Genomic DNA, 27,102 nt, shown 5'->3' on the forward strand with positions numbered 1-27,102 from the left:
GCAGAAAGGGAAACATCCTGTTTATGCAAACGTCCCTAACAAAAGAAGTCAAGATCTAAACAGATAGAAGAGAATGCCAGCAACCATGAAACAAACTACACACCAGATGTTAGTCATGTTGCTTAGAGCACTGTGAGAAGTTGATCAGATATTATGTTGACGAGTGCAGCTTAGGAACCTGTAGAGAAGGGAAGCAGTGGTTGTCATTTGCATAATTAAAGGCTTGTGTAGTACTGCTACATTCAATTGTAAATAATTGTATTTTACCTGATGGTGTGAAGTAAAAGGTTACATTTTAGGATGTTTCCTTTCTTTACAAATTCATATAAAGCATTTTAAAATAGAAATTGGTTTTCTTTTATAAATTTAGAGTCATAGAATCACCAAAAAATTTAGGATGAAAGGGACTTTTGGAGATCATCTATGCCCTGCTCAGAGCAGGGCCAGGTTCGAAGTTACAGTGGGTTACTCAGAACCTTGTCTAGTTAACTTGGAGTATCTCTATGGAAACCAGATAATTTTTTTTCCAGACAACATCTTCTATTACTTAACCACCTTCACAGTGAAATTGTTAACCACCTTCACAGTGAAATTGTTTGCCTTCCATCCAGTCAGAATTTCCCCAGATGAAATTTGTATCTGTTACCTCTTGTCCCTTCACTTGCAATTCTGGAAAGAGTCTGGCCCCATCTTCTCTGTAATCCCCCAAAGGCCCTGGCAGGCTGCTGTTAGGTCACCCCGATGCCATCTCTCTTCCAGGCTGAGCAGGTCCAGTTGCCTCAGTCTTGCCTCACTGGGCAAGTGTTCCAGCTCCAGTTCAGTGGTCCTCTGCAAAGCTCACTCATATCACTCACTCACATCTGGGGGATATAAAACTGGGTGTAATGGCTTCACAAACGCTAAGGAGACAAACTTTTTCCTTCCACATACTGTCTGTATTGGTTTGATCTGCATTTGTTGAGGGTGCACTCCATCAATCATCTAGGCTGCTGATGCTTAACAGTGCCAGCACTGGTATGGCCACTGATAACAAGATGTTAATTATACTGACTGCTGAACAATCTCTTTTGAACCTAATAGTCCAGCTTCTCACCCACCTTGTGTTAGTTGTTTCTGAACTATGCATAAATCGTGCTACTGCTTCTCTCTTCTGTGATGGAGATAACTTGGAGCAGAATACTCAGGACATGCAGAATTTAACCAGCTGTCTGAATAAAATCAAATTCTGATTATTCAGCCTGCTTTTCATTTTGAGACTCTTTCTAAAAGGGAGCTGTGATTCTCAAAGACTAGCAGGAGTTTATTTTCCTTGTCTAGAGCTCCTTTATGTTTCCCAAAATCTTTGAGGAAGTGGAGTGTGGGAAAGACTAAGGCTTAAGGTGAAAGGACTGAAGCCAAGACCAGCAAACTCTGGATTTATACAGGGGTGAAACTGGTATTGTCACAAATTTATTTGTAGCTGGCAGACACCTTCAGCACTCTTACTACTTAGTCTGCATAGTTTCAATATTTGGTCAAGGAAGGAGACATTTCCTCAGCAGCAGTACATCCTTAATAATAATAATAATATCATCATCACAGATACCTTTGGATTTTGCTAAAACTTTTGATCAGGTTGAAAAGAATCACCTGATTTTGCTCCTTTTAGTTAGTGTTAGGCAGATATTTTTTTTATAGTAGTATCAACCAACCTGCTTCACTAAATTAGTAAGTAAGCATTGTTTTGGCTTGTATTAAAGGATGCTAGGAACAATAGCAGGATTAGTCTACCATAAAACCACAACATACTTGTTTGATTACCAGGTTGTGTTGTAAAAATGAAACATCTTTATTCTGTGAACCTGAAATTTAAAACCCAGTGTTTTGGGGGAGTTTTTGAAAGGTCAGTGTGGTGACATGGTGTAGTGGCTTGAAATTACCCCTGAAATAAATTTGCCAGACCAGCTGAGTTGGAAAGCAAATGAAGCTGTATTTATAAGCAAAACTACAATCTAGAGATGTGAAATGCAATGAATAAGTACAAAATATACAATATTTACTGGTAAATATACAGTATTTACTGGTATTTACAATTTATAAACAACAGAAGAGCCCCCCAGACAAAACCAGGGGGTTACCAACAGCTTCCTCCTCTTCCCCACCTTCCCCCGCTGTACACAGGAGAAGAGAAAGAGAAGAGCAGATAGTAGCTTGTAAGTACTTAGCCACAACAGGAACACAGCCAAGATCAGCAACAGCCAAGCAAAAGCTGCCAACTAGTGTCTGCTAGAGTGAAGAAGTTAAAAGTTATTTTATAGAACTAACTTTATGCTAGTAATCAGACCAATGGGTTTATATAGACCTTATTATCATTTTCCCTTTTATATCCAATGGTAATTTATTTGCATTCTACCACTCTCTATTCAATCTGTGAGAAGATTTCTAGGCATCAGCCTAAAACTACCATACATGGTGAGATTTCACTGTATTGACCAGCCCTATCAGCATTTGTGGATAGTTCTTGATCCCTGGTTTGGGTTGGGGTTTTTTCTGTACTACAACCTGATAGTAATGAACAGTTGGCTCTTTATTGCCTGGCATCTAACAGGGGAAGCTTCCAAACCATACTAAGGGGCACAGTTAACTCTGTCCTAAGACATGGTGCAGGTTGTAATACCCACACTACATCCTGTTGCCTGTTTGAGGTGGTTTACACTAACAGATTCTGCTTTGCAATTGGGGCATGCTAAGAACATGCACATGGTCAATTATTGTGATTCAGCTGATGGACTGCCTGTGCCATGGGAACTCAGTTGCTTTCAATCTAGTGCCTCTATCCATGCCAGGTTTCATATACAGCTTTGCAGTGGGCAGCCTTTTCCATAAAAGTGCTTATAATGATTAATTGATGCCAATGACATAATCCAGGCTGATGCACATATAAAAGGCAAGGTGTTTATATAGTCTGTAGACAGTCTATAGGGGCAGTAATGTTAGACTGCTCAATGATTTAGTTACTGCAAAAGATCTTTTCTTAACACCACTGCAAATGTGTAGAGATGCTCATAGGGAGTTTACATAAAGGTATATGCCAAGGAAAAGATAAATAAGAGTGAATAATATTTAACACACTTTCAAGGCCCACATGTTGTGTGAGTACTTCTGTGTATTATCAGTGTGTTCACTGCACATTTTTCTCAGAATCTCCAGCCTCAAGAGGAAAGTGTAAGGTGACATTGCAGTATGACATGCTTTTCTAAATGCTTGTCAGTGAGAGGGTTAGATTGCAACTCTTCTCCCTGTTGAGACTCTCTTAACATGAATCAGTTTCTGTCTGGGCTGTTTAAAAGATGCATAAAAAGTGTCACATTCGTGCTGGTGATTTATTTATAAAGATTCAAGTGACAGAAACAACCTGTGAAGAATTTCCAGCAGAAAAGGGTATGTGAAGAAGTTAGAAAATTATTTCCTATGTTGACCAAAGCCTTCTGAATGGCTGAGTGTAAAAACTGCAGCAGTCACCCTGCATCGAGTCCCATGCTGGTGTTTTACTACTGCACCAATACTCACTAGAGCCAGCAAGCACAGAAGATTGTGATCTGGGTTTTTGAAAGCCAGGATGTCAAACTCAAGCTTTCAGACTGCAAAACCACTATCAACGAAAGACAGTGATTGTGCTTTTTGCCACCTGGGAGTAGAGAGAGAACACATGCTCAATCATTCAGAAAGCCAAGCCAGCCCCACATTGTTCTGCTCCTGATTTTGCCAGTGAGATGTGAAACCGAAACGGTCATGTTGTCCTGTACACAGAGGAAAAGCAAGCAGTCTGCTCGTGATGATCTTGAGGGCCTGCTCTGCTCCTGAGAGAAAGCTATCTATCCAGTCTGTTGTTTCTTCTCTTGAGCCTCATGCTGGGGCAAACCAGAAGAATGACAAGGGCAGGGGTGAAGAAGGACCGCCACTGCCAGCTGGGAGCCTCAACAGCTTTTGAACACCTCCTGGCCCCCTGCCTATGCCAGCACAAGACAGTGTTGCTCTGCTATTAGAAGAGGGCAGCATTGCATTCTGCAGAGTTGCCCCAGAGTTGTACAGCATTGGGTGTGCTGGAAAATGGCTACTAAGCAGCATACAGAACAAGTTTTTTGACTGACATAGCCACTGAAGTGAGTAGATGGTGAACGTTAGGCAAATCTTTTGTGATGCTAAGTTTTGCCGTGGGACAGTAGACAAGAAATGAAGCATAGGTGGAGGTCGTTTATTTTCATCCAGCACTCCTAGTTGGTTGTTTGCACCTCTTCAGAAATGAAAGAGAAACTCCAGTAAAAGCAAACGAAACAGCCACTTGAACCCTTTGCCCTGGAGGACAGGTTGGCAGAGGAATGGGGAAGAGAGTTCTGATGATTCCGACTCTTCCAGGAAACCAGCAACACTCAGGAAATCAGAGAAGCTGGAATCCCTGGCAGGGGTGCATGCCAGAGACAAAAGCACTGTTACAACAGCTGAGATCTGTTTCTACAGGCCTCATTGAGCAGGGCATAAGTGCATACTTAAGCCTACCCTAAGCCAGCAAGGTGCAGAAGTGTGGGCTGAAGTTCCAGCTGTGCTGGTGATTGTGTGTTGCAACAGCATGATTCTCACTACATCCGCAAACAGATTTGCTCTGCTTCAGCACTTCTCTGCTATATTAAAAGTAATTATATGAAGGTGACAAACCTGAACTGAAATATGGCTTTAGGTTATCTTAAACTAAAGAAGGCAAAGATAGGTATTTACACTGGCTGATTCTAACCATCTATTTAGGTGCTTTGAGCCGTGTGCTTTCCCCTTTGGGCATGCAGGGAAGTTTTGCTTGTGAGCTCTGAATCATGTTTTAATTAGATGACTAAAATGCTTGTTATAAATATCTTTCTAACCCCCAAAGTTTTAACTGTGAGCATAATTAAGAGTTGGAATCAATTTCAAAAGTAATTTCAGTTTGTCATCACCTGCAGTCTTTCAGCTGAGCATGGATGTTCCGTGCCCACCCCTGCTTGTGTGGGGTACTTATACTGCAGTGCTATTGCATGTTCTGGCAACATGCTGAGCACATTGAGCCAGGTCTGTGTTGTGCTTTACTGTGTGTTCCTCCTGAGGGAAGAACAGTGTACAACAGGATGGTTGCTTGCGGTGGCAAAGTTTGGCATGCTTGTGATAGCCTGCATTTCTGAGGAGGTGCCTGGCAGTATTTACAGTAATTGTAGTTTCCTGCCAACATCTACTGCATGCTATAGTCAGAAAATGGATGGTCAAAGCATGGCTTACTGAAAACATACCATAGTCGACCAGGGATGTTTCCTAGCCAGCCAGAAATGACTATTAGATGATGCTTACTCAAGGTCCTGATTGCAGAAAAGTGATAAAATTGACTGTCCAGGTAACTACTTAGAACTTAAGTCCTGGCTTTCCAACTGCTGTCTAGTAATCACTTGGAGATGTTGAAGAAGAGCTGTGTGACAGTTTGTGAAAAAGCTACAGTTCTCCCTCATTGCTTTTTGAGCACCCAGCTGCAGAAAGAGCTTGGGCGAATTCAGATTGTTACCCTGACCCTTGCCTTTTGTCTCATGAAAGACAATTGAGCCTCTAAGGCAGCATAAAATGATGCAGGCAGTTGCAAGAGTTGTGAGAAAGGAATTTTACTGCCTAACCACTGACTAATGGGAGATTTGCATCTACTAAAATGTTTTCATATCCTCACCTTGGCTCTGAGTATAGACATAAAACTTCAGTTATACAAGGCTACACTTCTATTTTGGTTACTTAATTTGTGAGCTTGCTCAGGAATAGAGCATGGAAAGGCTGACCATAATCAATAGCAGGCTGTTAACTAAGCACAGGGATCACTTTGAATACAACAGTTTCTTTTCCTCATCATTTGACAAAACCAGCTGCCATGGAACCCACAGGAGAAGGCTCTCTTCTTCAAAGACACAATTGGCCATGCAAAGTTCTTGGCTCATGCCCTCTCCTCAGCATGCAAAAATTTTTTGTTGGTAATGGGCACTGGGAACCTTGAGGGACTACTGGGTATGGCAGCATCCTGCTATGGTCCCTTGCATTTCTGGTGCTAGTTTGATCACAAGATCTATCTGCTCAGAAATGATTAAATCATCTGTGAGTCACAGGAAGGCTTGGGGTGAGATTTGGCAGTCGGTGGAGGCAGGTGGGCAGGAAGGTTTTGTGGAAGTGTGGGACAGCCTCAGCTTTTATTTTCTACTGCTTGGTCTCTGACAGAGGAATACATGCAGTACCAGAAAGCTAGGGAGGTATATATAGATGGTGGGAAGACAGAGCTGTATGATTGCTGGTGCACTAGTTGGTAACGCCTCACAATCCCCTCACAGTTTCTTCTGGAGAAGAAGAAATTTGCCTTTTAGCAAGCCTAGGTGGCTAGTGAAGTTTGTGTGGCCAAGCCAGGGGTTCTGGGCTTATGGTTAGTATCCTAACTGTGATGTCTTCAATAGCTGGGCTGGTGAGCAGTATCTGACCAGCTAATTGACTAGCTGTGACAGTCCTGAAGAAAAAGGGGAAAATGTGGTTTTTTTTCCTCTAGCTGCCACCAGTTATCGCAACTGGATGAATTGTCTGAATTGTTTCACTACCTTCAAAATATCAGTGGCTTCTTTTATGCATGCTGGAGTCTGTGGCAGTGTGCAAATGTGTGATTTTATTTCCCCCTTCCTTTGCTGCTCCTCTCCTGTCATGCCTACCAGCTGGAAAAAATGCAGTGAGCCTGAATGGTGTCCTCAGGCAAAGCACTCTTTGTTCATCTGTAGCAACACAGCCTCCAGAGAACAGGTTAAACAACAAATGGTCTGTTTGTATATGGCTTCCCTTAAAGTTGGTGTTTTCCCTGTAACTGAGGTAGGACAAAGGCTTATATTATAGAATCATAGTATTGTCAGGGTTAGAAGGGACCTCAACAATCATCTAGTTCCAACCCCCCTGCCATGGGCAGGGATGCCTCAGGTTGCCTGGAGCCCCATACATCCTGGCCTTAAAAACCTCCAGGCATGGGGCTTCTACCACCTCCCTGGGCAACCTGTGCCAATCTCTCACCACCCTCATGGTGAAGAATGCCTTCCTAACATCCAATCTAAATCTACCCACTTCTAGTTTAGCTCCATTAACCCTAGTCCTATCACTACTTGACATCCAAAAAAGTTCCTCAACAGTTTTCTCATAGGCTCCCTTAAGATACTAGAAGGCTACAATAAGGTCTCCTCAGAGCCTTCTCTTCTCCAGAGCGAACCGTTGGATCAGTCATGTCTTGTGGATCCTACCAAATATTTTTACAGGCATGTACATACCTTTTCTTGTGATGTAACAAAAGATAAACCTTGTTTATCTTGTAATAGAGCACGCAGTTGATATCCAGGACAATGAACGTGTAGATACGTATGATATGTGTTTACCTGAGATGTTTGTTGACTTTGGATGAAGTTATTCAAACACTTTTATTTATTTATTTTTTAAATCAAGCCAACAACTGATAAACTGATAAACTGCCAATCACAGCTACTGTGCAATGTGCGTGAAATCAATACCATTCTTGCTAGATATAATGAACTGTATTTGTGTGTGGCTTTGAATCATGGAGCACTCAGTGGCAGGGGATTTTGGACCTTGCAAAATGAAAATCCTCCTTCTGAACCCCAGCAATACAGGTGGGTTATGCTCATAACAAAAATCAGTGCAGCTTTTGGTAAGCACTGAGTGACCATGGGCCTATAAAGGTGCACTTACGGGCAGAATCCAATGGGATGGCATTTAACAAGTCCAAGTGCCCAGTGCTGCACTTTGGCTACGGCAATCCCATGCAGAGCTACAGGCTGGGGTCGCAGTGGCTGAGAGCTGCCAAACAGAGAGGGACCTGGGGGTACTGATCGACAGCCACCTGAATATGAGCCAGCAGTGTGCCCAGGTGGCCAAGAGGGCCAATGGCATCCTGGCCTGCATTAGGAATAGTGTGGCCAGCAGGAGCAGGAAAGTCATTGTGCCCCTGTACTCTGCTTTGGTTAGGCCACACCTTGAGTCCTGTGTCCAGTTCTGGGCCCCTCAGTTTAAGAAGGACATCGAAACACTTGAACATGTCCAGAGAAGGGCAACAAGGCTGGGGAGAGGCCTTGAGCACAAGCCCTATGAGGAGAGGCTGAGGGAGCTGGGATTGTTTAGCCTGGAGAAGAGGAGGCTCAGGGGTGACCTTATTGCCCTCTACAACTACCTCAAAGGTGGTGGTAGCCAGGAAGGGGTTGGTCTCTTCTCCCAGGCAACCAGCACCAGAACAAGAGGCCACAGTCTCAAGCTGTGCCAGGGGAGGTTTAGACTCAAGGTGAGGAGAAAGTTCTTCACCGAGTGAGTTGTTTGTCATTGGAATGGGCTGCCCAGGGAGGTGGTGGAGTCACCATCCCCGGAGGCGTTCAAGAGGGGATTGGACGTGGCACTTGGTGCCATGGTCTAGTCATGGGGTCTGTGTTGATAGGTTGGACTCGATGATCCTCAAGGTCATTTCCAACCTTAGTGATACTGTGATACTTTTAAATTTCCTTGTAGTCTATGTGATCTGTTTGCATTGCCAAGGATAACATAAATGTTCCCTTCTGGCTCTGTTACATTACAAACACCATTTTACAGAAGCATGAATGAAAACCCAGTGCAGCTGCCTAGGTTAGAGCTGCTTGCCTTAATTCACTTTATAGACAGAGATGCAATATAATTTGCAAGACATGCTTCATGCACAACATAGTGCCTGAAACCAACCTACAAATCACCACCTTCCAGTACCTGAAGGGAGCCTACAAGAAGGCTGGAGAGGGACTGTTTATGAAGGCCTGCAGTGACAGGATGAGGGGCAATGGCTTGGAATTAGAGAAGAGTAGTTTTAGATTAGATGTTAGGAGAAAGTTCTTTACAATGAGGATGGTTGAGCACTGGAACAGGCTGTCCAGAGGGGAGGTTGAGGCCCCATCCCTGGAGACATTCAATGTGAGGCTCGACAGGGCTCTGAGCAACCTTGTCTACTTGGGGATGTCCCTGCTCACTGCAGGGGGGTTGGACTAGATGACCTTTAGAGGCCCTTTCCAACCTGGATGATTCTATGATTCTAAGAAATTCCTGTCTCAGTTCATTGACAGGAAAGGGTTTCTGGTTGGTCAGTTCACAGGTAGATACACTGTAGATAAACAAAAGGTGATGATTCAATATGAAGAACTGGTTCTGTTCCATTTTTCTCCAATTTGAAATGCATTTATCTGGTCTTTATGAAATCTGATGTCCTTCAAAGTTCTCAAGCAGAATAGGAAATTCTCAGACATTCTCCAAGTTGGCTGAGCTTTGTCAGTGGAGCTCACAGGAAAAATGGTCTGATTTTACATGATCCATTTAGTTTGAACAGTTTCCCACTCAGAGAGCATTTTTGCTTGCCTGAATAGAATTTTTCATGAATTACTTAATCAGCAATCAGTATTAACTGACTGGCAGTTTCAGAGGAGGCTGATAGGAAGATGTTCTTGGTTTGTAGTACAAGCTAATACAAGCTTGGAGAGACTCCCTATAGATTTCATGATATTTTTACCAGCCTTCTCCAACCACTTGCATTCCTCTTTCCTAGATGCCTTTTATTAGCTTGTTGAAAAACTGTGGGAAGGGAGACACTTCAGCCTTTGAAAGACTCGCAACAGGTATTTACTGTCTCCTTTTCTACCAAGTCAGAAGAACCAAACAATACTAGAAATTGAGTCACTGCAAGCTAGTGAGAGTAGCTTACTGCTCCATTAGTTTATTATTACCAGAACGCTGCCTAGGTCTTAATTAAACAGCAAGTCAGCCTCCCTGAGAAAAATGCAGTTTGGCAAGAATTGGGCAGCAGAAACTCAAATATATAATTAAATATATATATATATATATATACATATACATATATATATATATATTTTGTTTCCTTATTTAATGTCTGGTAGAGACTTTTTAGAATCAATTCTGAGAACAATGTTTAAAGTGTCTAGCTATCAACGTGTGACTGTGGTGAAGCAGTCACATAGCAGGTTGGGGCAGTGATGTGTGCCTTAATTATTATCTTAAAAGTTTGACTGTTAATTGTGATGTGTCTGGGAGTCTGGGCTGGCTTTCAAGTTGCATTTTTCACAAACTGTGTTGGAAATGAATAAAACTACTGGAAGAAAAGGGAAGAATTGCTATTGTCTAACCACAACAGTCTAGGCAGGCTGCCATAAGAGTATTATTGAAGCTCTAATTCAAAAATTAGTCTCAGCTACAAATGTATTGGTTTAGCCAAGTCCTCTAGTTGGCAGAATGTCTTACATTTCCTTTGATACATGCTGTTGTTTGGGCTGTTAGCTTAATACATCATTAGATAGTTTAGGAATCGCTGCTCTGCAAGTTAACATGTTCAATATCAGCTTGCTAATTAGATTAATTTGGTTTGGTGCTTTGTTACAAATAACCTTTACAAGACTTAACGTTTTTATGTCATTAGTTACAGATATAACGTGGTTTGCAATGTCCGTTTAGACAAGTCTCAGAAAATGTTGTAAATGTCTTGCAGGCAAAGTACAAAAAAGGTCTTTGTCCAGGGCTTCACTGAGCGGGAGGTTTTTTTTGTCATGGGCAAGGAAATTGACCTTATGTTTTTATTTTGCATTTACTGTGACTCTCCTGTGGCAAGTTTTACATGGCTGCTGATGTGGCTTGTCAGGGGACTTGACCATAGCTGTCTTGTTTTACAGTTCTGGGTGCTCACAGGTAACCTAAACACACACACACGCCTTGGAGCAAGTACTGTTCACATGCAGAAGAACACCTAGCAAGATAAAAATCATAAGCCTCTGTAGCTGAGGTTCTTACTGAAACCCACCCCTTGTTACAAGCCAACATCCATAATCTTCCATAGATGATCTCAACTGGACCCACCAGTTCATGTCCTAGGGCAAACTGGTTTGCTCTCCCAATGTCTGTAACTCCCCAACTCCCTGTTGCCTTTCTAGAATCTCTGAGTGTGTATGTAAGCAGTTAGAGGAGGTGGCTGGGGAAGAGATTACAGTAGGCAGGAGACTGCCACTTTCTTCTTTTCTCCAAGCATGCTGGATATTTCATCAAAGGGAGAGCTGTTTCAGTCAGGCACTTCTTCCCTGTCCCTGCCTACTACTTCTTTGAATAGTTCATTACAAAAATAATTACAAGATTGCCTTGATCATGTTTTCCCGCAGCCCCTTCAAACAGTTGTCCCACAGGACAACTGAACAGTCAGGAATCTCAGGAAGGCTGTTGGAGTGAGACTTGAAGGTTCATCAGACTCTAACTCTGGACACAGATTTGAAAATGCCCCTGTTCAAATCCATGTTTTAGACCATAGGTGCATGCTTGCTGCAAGAGCACTTGGCCTTCCCACACTGGCAGGTGTGTAAGAATCCTAGAATCACAGAATGCCAGGTTGGAAGGGACCTCAAGGATCATCTAGTCCAACCGTTCTAGGTGACAGTCTAGTTTAAATGACATGGCTCAGCATCCTATCAAGATGGGTCTTAAAACTAACCAATGTAGGGGAATCCACTACTTTTCTTGGGAGATTATTCCTTTGTCCAACTGCTCTCATGGTGAAAATTTTTCTTCTTGATTCCAATTGGAATCTTTCCAGGAGTAACTTGTATTCATTACCCTTTGTCTTTCCATGTGACTCCTTGTAAAAAGGGAGTCTCCACTGTGCTGGTAGGCAGCCTTTATGTACTGGAATGCGGTAATAAGGTCTCCCCTAAGGCTTCTCTTCTCAGGACTGAACAAACCCAGTTCTCTCAGCCTGTCCTTGTATGTGAGAGACAACATTGGTCCCTGACCTTTTGCCTATGCCAGCAGACTTACTGGAATGAGTCCACCCTGCTCTACCACTTTCCAAATGGAAATAAGGTCTCAGGGGAGACCTTATTGCTGTCTACAACTACCTGAAGGGAGATTGTAGCCAGGTGGTGATTGGTGTCTTCTCCCAGACAACCAGCAACAGAACAAGAGGACACAGTCTCAAGCTGTGCAGGGGGAAGTTCAGGCTTGATCTTAAAAAGAAGTTCTTCACAGAAAGAGATTGGCCATTGGAATGGACTGCCCAGGGAGGTGGTGGGTTCGATGTCCCTGGAGGTGTTTAAGAAGAGACTGGATGAGGCACTTGGTGCCATGGTCTAGATAGGGTTGGGTGATCAGTTGGACTTGATGATCTTGGAGGTCTCTTCCAACCTGGCTGATTCTGTGACAAAGTTACCTGGGTTTGTCTACAGCCTTATTACCTCTGATGGTGTTAGCCTGGCTGTATTTGACTACCTCTACCAGGGGTAAGTGTTATCCTTAACAAAACCAGAGAAACCTATCTGGTCACCAAGCAAACCTACACCACTACTCCTCCGAACCCCCAATCAGATGCGATCTCCTCTCCCAGTCATCTGCCTCACTGTTTCTCTTCAGCAGCTGTGATACTCAGGCACATTTAAAGCTAAACAAAACCCAGAACACAACACAAAGAAACCAAATTAAATAGAATATTTCAAAGCATTTCATTACTCACAGAGAGATGGGTTCATGTTTAAAGTGGTAATATTATTTCTGGCAATCGATCTCCCGCTATTCTTCTGTTGATTTTTCCAACCTCTCAAGAAATGGAATGAAAATATTTTACTGATGTTACTATCCCTGGGAAAAGCTTGTCAACATGGATCCAGGTTTATGCTGGAAGCAAAATATTTGGCATGTGGTTCTGTATTTTCCCTTCATTGTAGAGATTATGCAGGGCTAAGGTCTGTTCACGTGGAGGCAGAGAGAGATATTGACACTGCACTTAAAAGGAAAGGCAGCCTTGCACACACGTGTGCACACATATGCAGATGTCTCTCTTTGCAAATGATAATATAATCATTTAAATTCATTACCATTCCATTATGGTAGCTTGCCCATATGAAAACTGAGTGGACACTGTGGGGAGATATATATATATGCTATAGAAACATCTGTATCTCTCTGACATGCTTCTGTAGTGGTGCTGTGAGCAGGGGGATCAATGAAGCCTGATTTTTTTATGGATTTGTGTCTTAAGGTTGAGACCCTATCTGGATTTTCTAAGGTCCCATATGAAACGCTGCACTTTTCACCTCAGTGAAGCATTAACTGCAGCTCTTAGCTGGCTGCCTAGCTTCAGGATACTTTTAAGGACTTAATATTTTGGGGATTTCAATATTTCTGTCAAATGTGCTTGAAGAGCTTAAGCATTTGAAGATTCACAGAGAGGTCTCAGACATACAAAATGTCAGTGCAGTGTCTGAAACTCAGTTTCTGCAAAATCAGGCTAAAGGTTCCTTGCACATATATATGAAGAAGAAGAAGAAGCATAAAATATCAATTTTAACAGAAAACATGAACTTAAATACAGAATTCAACAGCTAAGGAAGAAAATATGAATATGCACATTAACCATCGATCACACAGGGAAGGTTTTCCGTTGACTTCCCATGAGAATTTAGCACCTAAGTGCAATCTGTCTCTTTCAAAATCTCCTACACAATTTCTTCTGTAAATTTATGTAAAGCTTCTCACGCTGGACATAAAAAAAGAAGAAAAATCAAGCCCATGTCCACGTGTCTGGGGGTAAAGCAACTTCAACTTTGGTTGCAGTTGTCCTAAAAAAATCCCTGGTTCCATGGGTCCATTTAGGTGTTTCTTCTTTTAATTTTTAATTTAAAGATATTGATTTGTCATTTTGAGGGTTATGGGTCCAGTTTAAAAAAGAAAAAGAAAGAAAAGAAAACTGAACAAACTCTATTGAGGATCTTATTGCCTTTGGAGTTTAATTTTGGCCTGTAAGAGAAAGAGTAATAGCTCAATGACAACATTGTTTTGACAGAAAAGACCAGACATGAGAGCTTTAAGAGTTTTAATTTCCCTGAGGGGTCATAAGGTCCCCTGCTTCTGAGTATGCTAAAAGGACAAATCAGACTGAAGAGTTGAGTCAGGTTCATTAGCTCTGGCAAATCACAATTACCGCAGTGAACTCATTCTTCTTTGTGTTTGTATTAAAGTTTTGCTATGCACCAAACAATACTTTTGGCTGTATTTATGTTAGTTTTGCCCTTGTCATCATGGCCCAGTGATTCTTAAAAAGGACCAAATGATTAAAAGAAATGCCAAAAGAGATTACAAACACCCCCACTTCCACCCATTCTCTGACCAATGCCATAATTCTCCTTCAAACAAAGGCAGAAACAAACCCAGCGGCTCAGGATGCTCCTGAGTTGTCTTGGAGTGCTGAAGAGACAATAGTAGCGACTGTACCCTGATTCCCTTGGCAGGACATGGGCAGAGCAGCCATTTGAAGATGCTTTGAGTTTTGAGGCCTGGAAGAAGTGCTGGGGACAGAGGGGCAGGTGGCTGTGACACAGCAGGGGAAAGGGTCAGACACTGAAGAGGTTCAGAGAGTGTCAAAAGAAAACTCAAATTAAATAGAGGCAGCTTCAGCCTTTCCAGCTATGAGTCACAAAAATCATGAAACTACTTGAAGTATTTCACCTACTTATACATCTCCTTTATCTTTAACCTCTTCCTTCTTTTTTTTTGTAGTTATTCTCCTGCTCTGCTGTCTTTCAAGTCACACCCTGCACTGATCTCCTGCTTCCTCATCCCCCGTTCCCATTTTGGTATCTTTCCACCACTGAGCGTATGTTACATTCTGCAGGCCTTTCACATCTTGGAAATGCTGCAAGCAGTGCTTCTGTGCTTCAGTCACTGAATATTTGGTGTATGTACTGACATGGGGATAAAAGAGCTGGAATTTCTTCTTTTAAAAAAAAACAACCCAAAACTCAAAAATTTGAGAACTAAAAGCAATGATTTTAAAAAAATGAGCATGGATGACTACATGCCCCTGCTCTATGTGGCTTTGATAGTTGATCTGTGTTATTTATAGCCATAGACAATTGGTGATATCCAACATTTAAAATGCAACTGAGACTGCACTGTTTGGCCAGGTGGAAAGGAGATGACAACCGAGAAGCCTGAAGCAAGTTAGTCAGACAAAAAGTGGATTCTTAGCAGCTCTGAGGGTGAACACATTGGTTTTGGTTTGAAGATGGATTAACTGATGAAGAACTGCCAAAGCAGAAGAAGGTGAGAGACTCTTGCAGTGTATCTCCAGCCCATACCATGGTGCCTGAATAGTCACTTGCCACAGTTGTGCTGTGGGTGCTGAGTGGCACACATGTCCCTTCTCAGGACTGGGACGTGCATCCTAAAACTGAGAGGTACCAAAGTGGCAGGATGGTGCTAAAGCCTTCCCAGCCCTTCACTTTTGCAGGTTCATAGCACATAGTGTGTTGAAAGCCAGAAATAAAAATCTGCTAGGCCAGCCTACCTCATGTCAGGGTCCTAGGGCATGGCAGATGCAGTCTGTGATTCACATGCATTGGGTCTGGAGTAACATTTGGCAAATCAAAATTTGTAGGATACAATTCTTGTGAAAGGACAGCACGAGTTCTGCGGAAAGGCTACTCCTTTGATGTTCATCTGGATGTGGTATGGAGAGGTGGGTAGCATACTGCTCACCTCCTCCTGCATGGGGGAAGAGGTGTTATGAAGAAAAAGTTGCTGGCTTGCTTTCTGAAGAGACAGGAAGAAGAAAATAAACTCAATTCCTGAAAAGGCAGAAAAACATTTCACCCCCTCAAGACCAGCTGGGGAAGAGGAAGAGATGTTTGGATGCTTGTATAGTGAGTGTTGCTGCTTTGGGAAAAAAAAAAGTGTTTTCTTTTGAACACCTCCTGTCAGGGAGAGCAAAAACTCCAAAGGGACTGCTGCAAGCAGCTAGCTTGGGATTGCTCTCTGTCGATAGCTTCCTCACATCTAGCTCCTGCACTCCTATCCCTCTGCAGTCCTCTCCCTGCACCACCTATGTCCACTTGATGTAGGGAAAGCCAAAGTTGCATCTATTGATTTTCTGACAGTCAAGAGCTCCTAATACTTTAAGTTCTAAACAGGAGGTTATCATGCTTTGTCAGGAAATGTCTGATTCCAGCTAAGTCTTTTTTCTTTTTTTCCCCCTCAATGATCTATTTAAAAACAGAGATTAAATGCACACAGGCATGAAACAACTTGCATTGTTTTCACTGCATTTCTCTGGGTTGTGCTACACCATGAAAGAAAAACAAACACATTCAAAACAACACAGACACTCCCAGGCTCTGCATCTGTAAAGTTGCAGTAGAGCTGCTTACGTCTCCAGACTCCATCCTGTGTTACTTTAAACATAGATGTTCCTATATTTATATTAAGTTTCTTGCAAACGAGACAACAAAACCTTGTCCAGACTCTACTCTGGGAGGAATATTCAAACCTAGATTTCTTGATAGAAGCACCATAGAGAGAGCAAAAAATGTTCAATCTGGAGAACTGGAAGGTCCTCAGTGCCTGGACATGGTCAGTAGATCTGGAGTCGTTGGATCTGCTGAGAATCGGGACCCTGCCCCCTACTTTTCCTTCAGTGACAGTTCGCTGAAAGCAAGAGGCTCTGAACACACACGGGTTCCACCAGCTGTGTTTTGGTTTTTCTTTGTTTTCAAATGAAACTATGTTGCCAAATACTTGCTGACCAAATCTAGCTTTGCTCTCTGCCCCCCTGCCCCCCTCTCCTGTGAGGAAAAAAGAACAGGCATCAGACTCACTCGCCAAGTTAACCCTCCTGCAACTTAACGAAAAAGCAACACAGAATTTACCTTTAAACAATTCAGATCATCATCCTCCCCATAATTGGAATGTTCCAGACTAGAAACAGAAAGGCCCAACTGTTAACTACTGCATGTTCCTGATAATTTTTAGTCCAAGTTATGTTTTCTGGCAGATGATTATTTTTAAATGTACTGCAGAGCACATTTCTTTCTCTTTTGACATTTCACAAGTTAAAATTATGTTGCTCAGTTAAAAAAAAATTCTGAGCATTGGCATAATTTTACCCTTTCTTAATTGAATTATTGGTGGTTATACCCTAATCTGTCATATTGTCACACTATTTATTCAGTTGTCTTACTGCTGTTTGCATTGTAGCCGCCCTAAAGACTCAAAGAACATGGTCCTTTTGTGAAGTCCTTACACTTAAAGGTCCATTATTCTTTTGGGCACAGATACACCTCTCCTCATAATTACATCCTGAGCTGTGACAAAGTGGCTGCCAGGCAACACAGCTGTCAACATCACATTGCAGGGCAGGTGGAGAGCACAGATCAAGTGATGGAATAGAAATACTTGGGAGATGAAGGACTGCACAGAACCTTTTTGTGTTCCTGGTGCTCCATGATGCAGCGTGGCCTTGGCTGATTCATCTTTATGGCATAATCCCATCAAAAGGGCTGGCACTGACATTGCCAGTTTGGGCTCCCAGATCTCTCTGGCATTTTGGGGTCTGTAGCACACTTTTCATTTAAGTAGAATTGTCAAACCCCTGTCCCTTTTCTGTCTTTTGTGTCAGCAACAGGTATCCTGCAACAGGCCATACCATTCCACTAAAATGGCTAATTGTTTTTTGTTTTTTTCATTTTTTTTTAATTACCCTTAGCCTTTCAGATTTGTCTCATGTAATAGGCAGTGATTGCTGGTACCAGCAGGAAGGAGGTGGTGGCAGAATGTGGCTGGAGCAAATCCCACCCTTTTCATGAGTACCTGGGTCAGCTGGGTTTACACTGCTCATGGAATCATGCACACAGGGTGCAATTAAGCTCATTTAATGGACAGCTGCTGAAAGGAGCAGTTTTGCTTTCCCTCACTTCCAGGTTTCTGCCTTTCTTGATCCTGTGGCTCTGTGGTCACAGGTTGGATCAATTCAGCTGTCTGGCTGATGGAAAATTCGTTATTTTCTGAGGTCTAATTTTTTCCACCAGATAGATCAGCTGACTAGAGCCAGATGGTTACCAGATCTCACGCAAGGGATGCAGAGTGAGTACACTGCAGGTAGGATCAACTTTTCACAGCAGCCTGCTGTCAGGTCAGAGTAGCCAAAAGGCCAGGCTACTGCTGCTACATTCAGGTGACAGATAACCCAATGTCACATTGGTGCTGGAAGAGCCCATTCTGTGTCTCAGAACCATGACACAGGTTGGGCACATCTCTTTTGCACTATGGGTACGTCTGTAGCCTCAGTGGAGCTGGTTCAGGGAGCACATGAATGAGGAAAGAATTGCTCTTTTTTTCCCCCCTCCCCCTTTTTTTTTTTTTCCCCCAAGGTTTTACAGTTAAGCTGGTTCTCTGTTGGGCTGGATCAGTAGTAGGGTCAGTCCCTGAAAACAATGGGACCTCACCATGGTTGGGACACAGTGACAGCTTTCTACAACATCTCTGGAAGACTGACTGACTACAACATCATTTATTGAGACATGAAAGATCTGGTGAACACAACCAGAGGAAGTGAAGGTCAGCCTTATTTGTAGCTCTGAAGCAGAAAATATATGTAAGGTGAGCCTCACCTGACATTCACTTCTTGAATTGACTAGAATATTTTGGCAGAAAGGAAGCAACAGCTGTGGTAAAGAGGTAACACTTGTGCCACTGAGGTGGAAAAAGACTCCAGAGACTAAATAAAGCCCCCATAATTCAAGGTACTGAATTCTAGTCAGCTGCCTTGAGTGTATCTTTCTTCCTTTATCATAGAAAGGGATAAACAAACTGGCTCCTGGCATCGAGGGTTCCCTTCCAGGGATTACCTAACTGGAAGTTACTCACCTGGGATGAACTGCTTAGGTTCTTCGGTACCAATGCTGACATGGAGGACAAAACATCTCATTGAGTAACGAATACACTGGAAAGAGAGCAGGGGAGATCTTCACCTCACAAATAAGCCCTGGGGATCACAGGTAGGGGACTCTGGAGGCCTCCAGCCCAGGCAGGCTAAGCTCTCGAGACACACCAGGCTGCTCGGGGATTGCTCCAGCCTGGCCTTGACAAACTCCAGGTGCCAGTGGAGACCACCCAGCCCCTGCAGAAGTCGGAACTCCGCTCGCCTCGGTTCGGATCCGACGCCTCTGAGGGGGCTGGCCCCTTTGGCCGGTGTCCTCCCCGTGGGTAGGGGAGCGGTGGGATGGCAGCTCAGGCGGCGGTCCCCGAGCGCAAAGGAGTTAACAGGACTTTCTGCCTCTTCCCGCCCGCGCCTCCTCCACCCTACTCATTACCTGTACTTTATTACTGCCGGAGCGGCGGCGCGGGGCGGGAGAGGTGGAGGGTCGGTGGGGTTTCCTGCGCCGCCCGGGGCTGCCCGCGCTACAGGCGGGGCTCTTCCTGCCCGCCCGGCGGGGTCGCGGCGTGCGGGAGTCACGCTCAGCGCAGCCGGGGGAAGGTGTGCGAGCGGTGCGTGCGAGTGCCTGCTGGTGCCTGCCTGCCTGCCTGCCTGCGGGTGGGAGCGGGGCTGGGGCGACGCGAGGGAAAGGCGGGCGGGCAGAGCGGGTCTGGGCGCCGCAGCCCGGCAGGGATGCGGTATGGCCGTGGGCTCCGTGAAGATGCCGTCGCCATGTGAGGGCGCGGAACCGGTCCGCAGCTGGAGCCCCGGCGGCGGAGCCCACGAGCCGGTGCAGCTGCGGCAGAAGCTGCGGGAGCTGCCGGCGCTGCTGCGGAGCGGGCTGACGCTGCGGAGGAAGAGCGCCGCTGCCGCCGGCCGGGTGAGTGAGCGAGCCAGCGGGCGGCCCGGGGCAGTGCTCCCACCGGGGCCACCCTCCCCTTCCCTCCCCCCTCCTCGCGGGTGGCGGTGCCCGGGGCAGGCGGGGCGGCGCCCGCGGCACCCCTGGCTGGGCCGCAGTGGGGAGCTGGCCGCAGGCACCCGGTGTTGGCCCGCCGCGGGGAACCGCCGGGCGGGCTGGCGGCAAGAGGGAAGGGCGGGCGGCTCCGAGCCGGGAAACGGCGGGGCGGCACCTCGGCAGCCCCGGTCTGTGTTTGCCAGGTTTGGTGAAAAAATGCCGTATCAGTAAGGAGGAGTGCGCGCCCCTCTCCCCATCTCCGGTTTCCCATATAGCTCTTCCCTCCTTTTCCTCTCCATGTGGCAGAACTTGTGTGGGCCAATGCATGCTCTCGTCTGGCAGGAGATGCTGTGCAGGTGTGCTTGGACACTCGTGTAAGTGCGTGTTCATGCAGAGAACTTCAGCGAGCCCCGGGGCATTGGAAGCTGGCATGCTTGCTGGGTGCACTCTGTCCCCAGTCTCACCTGCCTCCAGAGACTGAGGCCTTGGGGTCAGATGGGCATCATCAGAAGGCATAACCAAATCTCAGTGAGGTTTGCTCATATTTTGGAAGTTCGGCAGCACAGCTTTACAGGGTGGGCAGTGCTCTGGTGAAGTACAGCATGACACCACCACGGCTGGGAGTCACAGTGGTGAGAAGCTGCTCATGCCTGTGAAATCTCCGAGTTGTGACTGGAGCGGCAGCGCTGGGATTGCCATCAGGTCATGGCAAACCTGACATGAGCCAAAACCAGTCTGCAGCCCACTGTCCGAGTAGCTGAAATTAAGGGATTTGCTCTTCCTATACAAGATTGGGTTTGTCTGTGTGGGGGATCAAGTGAGCTGCCGTGTGGTTTCAGCTCACTGAATGCCTGGGCTGGGAGTTAGTGGGGAGAAGGTGGCACGGGCAGTATTTGTACACTCCTCAGCTCTGCAGTGCTTTACCCATGTAAACAAATGCTTTCTGTGCAGGGGGGAAGTTGTTGTGAAATATACTAGGGCGTGAATTTAAAACCAAACTTCCTGGGTACATTCTTTGTCCTTAGAAGATACACATGCAAGGAAGATAAACAGGACTAAGGTAGTATATAAATTCACAGCAGAATAGCAATTTGTGACTAATAGCTTGATTCAGATTTCTGTTACAGATTAATTTCTTTACTCAAGTGAGTTTACAGACTAGCAAAGAATAGTTTGTATGGCAGTGCCTAATGAGTTTTACCTGGGTGAAATAGTAATCCACTTGACTAGTGTCCATATAGAATCATAGAATTGGATGGGTTAGAAGGGACCTTAAAGACCATCAGAGCTGAGGGGATTCAGTTAATTCTAAATAGCCAAGTTTTGCTCTGCTCTAACAAGATGTTTAAACCATCTTTCTCCCAGTGAAGATGAGATCTTTTCTGAACTGAGTTTAGTTTGTTCCACTTTAATAGTATAAGATGTGGACAGGCTGGAAAGTGTCCAGAGAAGGGCCAGGAGAATGATCAGAGGACTAGAACACCTGCCTTTTCAGAAGAGACTGAGGGAACTGGGTTTGCTCAGTCTTGAAAAGACTTAGGTAAGACCATATTACCACATGCCAGTGCATAAAGGCTGCCTACCAGCACAGTGGAGACTCCCTTTTTAAAAGGAATCACATGGAAAAGACAAGGGGTAGTGGGTACAAATTACTCCTGGGAAGATTCCGATTGGAATCCAGAAGCAAAATGTTTACAATGAGAACAGTTAGGCATTGGAATAATCTCCTAAGGGAAGAAGTGGGTTCACTGACATTAGTCAGTTTTAAGACCCACCTTGATAGGGTGCTGGGCCATCTCATTTAAGCTAGACTATCCCACAGAAAGATTGGACCAGAGGATCATTTGGAACCCTTCTAAACTGGTATTCTGTGAAGTGTCCAGTGAGGAGGTAAGAAGCAGTGCAGTACTGCCACTGGTGGTGGTGTTTTTGAGCAGGTCTGAAATACTGTTTTAGCACAAAAAAAATTCATGATGCTTCAGGGAGATGCCATACAGAGCAGGCTCAGGTTTATCCTCATGGGTATTCTTCACTGCTACTGGAAGAATTTAACAAGTTGGTGGTACAACGGTTATTCTGCAATATCTTGAGTGGGGGAGTTAATGCCCTGATGAGAAGCCTGTGCAGCTCTTGGGTTGTGCAGCTTCTCAAATGTGCTTGCTGAAGCCTTGGTGTCGTCTTGCTTGATGCATTCCTAGCTGAGGCTCTCCCTGCCTGTGCCATGCTGTGGACCAGCAAACACAAGAGGAAGAAGTTCTATACAGAAAGAGTGATTGCGCTATGGAATGGGTTGCCCGGGGAGGTGGTGGAGTCGCCGTCATTGAAAGTGTTCAGAAGGAGACTTGATGGGGTGCTTGGTGCCATGGGTTAGCTGTTTGGGTGGGTTGGATTGGTTGATGGGTTGGACAAGATGACCTTGAAGGTCTCTTCCAACCTGGTTTGGTTTATTCTAATAAAGGTTTATTCTAAAGATTTAGTGCTGATGCCATCTGTGGCTTCACCTCCTAGTGCCTTTTGGGTCGTCTTGCAAAGTTTCTCTTGATCCATCTATTGTGGTAGGGAGAAGACCAGAGGGAGGATAGTGTGCTTGTAAGGCAGTCTGGAGTCAACCCAGCAGACGGGGGATCAGTGGGTGATGCTATGTGAAGATGTTGTATTAGCAGGACCTCTGGCTGGTGACTTGGTCCTGTGTGGAGAAGAGGATGGCTGTGCTCTGCCATCTCTGGGTTTGCAGGAATTCTGCAGCTGGAGGTACTCAGCAACACAGGTGCCTTTTGCTTCAGTAGTGATGCTAATGCCACTTTTTCATTTGGAAACAATGTGGACACCTGGGGCGTGTGGAGGGTCACTCCTCCACCTGTTATTTTCCAGAGAGCAGTCTGGCTTTTGTATTTTGTGTGCGTGGTGCCTCAGGTTGATTCCTGTCCACTTTGTGCATGTGCCTTTTCCCTCCCCTGAGATGGAATTTTTAGGGACATGACACTTTTCACATATTTCCCTTCAATGTGGAGAATAGCTTCCACTCTGAAAATGCCAGTATTTGGGAGAAGGAAGAGATGTGTTACAATAATGAAATGCAGCACTTTTCTGTACTTTCTCTTTTAAACATATCTATTAAAACGTCTTAAGGTTGGAGGAAGGTTGAGTAACACAAATATGAATCAAAGACTCCTCTTTTTTTTTTTTTTCTTCACCTCTACAAAATACTTCAAGTTAATCCAAAGTTAATTTTTTGGAGGGCTTTGTTTGCTTATGAAATCTCCATTTCCCCCCCCTATCCCTTTGAAAAGAAATTTAGTCTGATCTTCCTCTCCAGTGACTTTTTCTTTGTGCTTTTTCTGTTTGTTCAAATGCCAAGCTGAGAGTCTTATTTGTCCAGCTGGCTTAATCAGGAATGTTGCTCACTTAGGTGAGCTGTTTTCAAGTAACTGCTGACCAGCTGAAATTCTGGCTTGTTTAATTTCCTAGAAAAAGATTATGACCCCCTGAGCAGGGGGTCTGCCTCTGCTGCTGACTGAGGGACTGCCTGCAGTACAGTCTGCTTCCTCATCTGTAAAGCAGGGATAATCTGCGTGCTTGGGATTATGGATAATGAAATAAAATGGAAATGTTAAGGGCTCTAATTGTTTTAAAGATGTACTTCACTGCTTGCTGTTAAAATACATCCTGTGGTGCAGGGGCAGGAAAGCATTGCATTTTAGAGGGTAGTATACAAAAAAAGAAACAATCAAACTTGAATACATTTTGCAAACCTACATGGGGTGGAATAATTGCCTTTTTTTAATCTGTTTGGACCTCTCAGGCCCTGGCAGTAGGCTATATGAAGATCATGACCGAAGATGGGGACAACTGAAAATGTTGTAGCAAAATCCAATGGCATGAGATTGAACACATCCAAGTGCCGGGTTCTGTACATTGGCCACAACAGCCCCATGCAGTGCTACAGGCTGGGGTCAGAGTGGCTGGAGAGCGGCCAGGTAGACAGGGACCTGGGGGTACTGGTTGATGGGAGGCTGAACATGAGCCTGCAGTGTGCCCAGGCAGCCAAGAGGGCCAATGGCATCCTGGCCTGCATCAAGAACAGTGTGGCCAGCAGGAGCAAGGAGGTCATTCTGCCCCTGTACACTGCACTGGTCAGGCTGCACCTCAAGTACTGTGTCCAGTTCTGGGCCCCTCAGTTTAGGAAGGAGGTTGACTTGCTGGAACATGAGGAGAGACTGAGGGAGCTGGGGTTGCTTAGCCTGGAGAGGAGGAGACTCAGGGGTGACCTTATTGCTCTCTACAACTACCTGAAGGGAGGTTGTAGACAGGTGGAGGTTGGTCTCTTCTCCCAGGCAGCCAGTACCAGAACAAGGGGACACAGTCTCAGGCTGCTCCATGGGAGGTTTAGGCTGGATGTTAGGAAGAATTTCTATACAGAGAGAGTGATTTTCCATTGGAATGGGCTGTCTGGGGAGGTGGTGGAGTCACCATCATTAGACGTGTTCAGGAGGAGACCTGATGGGGTGCTTGGTGCTGTTGTTTTGGTGGGTTGGATTGGTTGATGGGTTGGACACAATGATCTTGAAGGTCTCTTCCAACCTGGTTTGGTCTATTCTATTCTAAAATCAATGTTTCTCTCTTTATTTAGTGAACCCCTTAAAACAGAGCAAAAATAGGTATTTTTGTCTTTCTTTGTGGGGATACATCCACTTTTAATACATGTGAAGCACATGCAGAAGTGCTGAACCAACCGTGCTGCTTGCAGGTTAGTGTGCTGTGGAGCCAGGTAAATACCAATCTGCTCCACTGTTTCAGTCATTCAGATAAAGTTAACTTCCAGTTCCTTTGCTAGGGGAAGCCCAGCACATTTATTTATTTATTTAAACTTCTGAACTTTGAACTGGCTGTTGGCCTTGTCCCTGATGGTGTTTTCTCTGACAGTTGGTCTTGAGACAGGTGCAGCACAGATGTTGAAGGCTGCACTGGGGCTTAGGCAGCAGTTGCAAAGTGAGCTGTGAGGTGTGGGTTCTGCTCCTCAGGGAAAACATCCAGCAGGGAAAAAAAAAAAGCAGAATAGCAGAAAATGATCCAGTCTTTTGCTGTGGTATCTATGTGTGTGTCAGAGCTTGTGCAAAGGCAGCGGGATCTGTTGTGGTGGGTTGCTGTGCCCTGTGGAACTGTTCTCCCCTGCCTTGGGCTTTCTCAAGTCTTTGGAAAGTGGGACTCTTCTGCTCCTGGTTTCCCTCCTTAAGGTCTATGTTAAGTGTGCATTAATGTGTGCATTAGTGTGTTAACAGGCATGAGTGTTTTGGTTATGAACCATCTTTGCTGTTCTTCTGGTGCTTGCCAAAGATATATTCTTCTTCTCTTCTTTCTCTTGTTATTAGTGATGAAATATGGGACCCTGCATCTAGGAACACCAGTGGCAAGGTCCTGTAGGCACATCAGTGCAGAAGGACATCACTTCATCATTCCCAAAATCATTTTCATCCTACTTAGTTGCACTCTTAATGGAGCTAATGCTGGTCCTGAGCTCCTGCTGAGAGAGCAGGGCAGTGCTCAGAAGTCAGAGGAGGAGTAGCCTTGTGTGCGTGCAAACACACACACATACATTTTTAATGACCTATTCTGCTTTCTAGGTTTACATTTACACACAAGCAAAATACATTTATAGGCAACCAGGGATATTACTCTGTCACAGTAGTGGAGCTGGAAAACCTTCTGTATGTCCTGGTGTCAAATGGTATTACTCTGATGTTACAAAAGATCTTGCTGGGCTGTAGGAACCTTCCCTGTGGGACATGCCTTTTTGGTTTGCTGGGAGCTGAAGAGCTACCGTGACTGTTTTTCCTTCTAAGACCATGTAAAGACTTTTGTGAGGTTCCCAGAGGTTTTCAGCCAGACCTCTCAGTCTGTGTTCACCTTAGCTCTGTTTTGAGTGGCAACTTTCCTATATGTATATGTCAGGATGTAAACTGACCATAGGGCTGCAGATTGGAAATAAAGCACAGGAGTTAGGACATGGATGCTAAAAGTTTGCATCAGTTCAGGGTGAGGCTGGAGAAGCTCATGGAAGAGAAACATTTGAACATACATAATCCTCATCAGGCACAGAAGGTTCCTGAGCTGAAAATAGCTGAAGAGTTGGAGTGTATTAGAGATATCTATCATATATTCTGGCACTGGCAGTTGTCATGCTGTTGGAGACAACTCTTCTTTGGCAGGGGAAAATAAAATCAAATTATATGCAATCTGTTTTAATTAAATGAAGTATCCAAACCTCTCAACCTACATTTTGCTACATTTTTATTCCTCTCTTGTAAGAAGCTTTCAGTTGCTTGTAGCATTTAAGTTACTTTCCTCTAATCAATTCATCCTATGATAGGGGAAACCATAGTCTTGCTAGGTGAGGTTTTGCCAGGACATTAGAAATTCTCTGCTGGAATTGCTCAGAAATCCCAGTTCTTCTTTCCATGGCTAAATTATGGTGGTGGGTGATAGTTGCATTTTGATCAAGACAAGCATACAGATCTGCCTTCTACTTTGGGCATCTTCCCACCAACATCTGACATTTATAGCAGCCCATATCCTTGTTGACAGCTGCTTTTCATAGCAGCGCCTGAGTGACCTTTTGTTTCCTGTAATTCCTATAATTATATCCTAATATTCCTGTCACTTTGTCTTCCTAGGTGCCATTCTATTTACATTTGTTTTGTCAATGCCTCCAATTTTGTGTTTCCTGAGCACTTGTGTGCTCGTTTGACCAGTGTTATTAATGAGGAGGGAGAAAAATCAGAACATCTGCTTTCATTTTGGAGGTTCTCCCACATTAAAAGGTGTGATGCTGTGGTGTGCAGGTGCTGTAGTGGCTGAAATTGGTGCACAGAAATACAGGATTGGCTCAGTGACTCATAAGTTGTGCTGTCAGAAGTATTGCTGAAGTAGGCTGATTGATATTGGTGACATTCTGCTTTAAAGCTTGCCATAGTGGTTCCACTCAGTAACTTAATACTCCCATCACTTTGGCAGTTACTATGTGATTAAAACTAGTCGTGGTAGGTAGTCTTGAATTTTTCCTTTTGTAATCAGGCTTATTATGTATTCCTGCTAAAGGTATTTGATTAAGATAATTGTCTCTCCCAGTATCCGTTAACGTCAAGTCTGTGACTGGTGGTGACATGTGAAATGTTGAGTAATGAGTGAAAGAGCTTAGCGACAGTGACCCCAGTAGCTGAAGGGGAATTTCAGTGTCTCTTGTGTTTGTTTGCATCATAATTTGTTTCATAGCCAGTGCTCAGTGAATTACTAAATTGAGAATACTTCTTAATTAGCCCACGCATTATGACATCTG

The 27,102-nt window shown here is 44.5% G+C and overlaps 1 protein-coding gene and 1 long non-coding RNA gene across 3 annotated transcripts in view; one reads left to right on the top strand and one right to left on the bottom strand.

Moving 5' to 3' along the window:
* Positions 1 to 19,413, bottom strand: part of LOC137448191 (uncharacterized) — a 51,307-nt gene extending 31,894 nt beyond the window's left edge. Inside the window, exons 1-2 of one of the 2 annotated variants that reach the window (XR_010988996.1) lie at positions 19,212 to 19,413; positions 18,766 to 18,841 (exon numbers count right to left, since the gene is read on the bottom strand). This is a non-coding gene — a long non-coding RNA (uncharacterized lncRNA). Of the gene's footprint in view, positions 1 to 18,765; positions 19,179 to 19,211 lie in introns of those variants that run through there. The other variant, XR_010988995.1, reaches the window with a different exon arrangement.
* A 41-nt stretch (positions 19,414 to 19,454) lies between these two features.
* Positions 19,455 to 27,102, top strand: part of RAPGEF5 (Rap guanine nucleotide exchange factor 5) — a 185,032-nt gene continuing 177,384 nt past the window's right edge. The window contains exon 1 of the mRNA XM_068152454.1: positions 19,455 to 19,694. Coding sequence (XP_068008555.1) covers positions 19,515 to 19,694 — 180 coding nt within the window. The 5' untranslated portion in view covers positions 19,455 to 19,514. The remainder of the gene's footprint in view (positions 19,695 to 27,102) is intronic.

The sequence above is a fragment of the Melanerpes formicivorus genome, unplaced genomic scaffold (assembly GCF_026170545.1).
Source record: "Melanerpes formicivorus ecotype bairdi unplaced genomic scaffold, bMelFor1.0.p_v2 SCAF_23, whole genome shotgun sequence".
NCBI classification, from domain to species: Eukaryota; Metazoa; Chordata; class Aves; order Piciformes; family Picidae; genus Melanerpes; species Melanerpes formicivorus.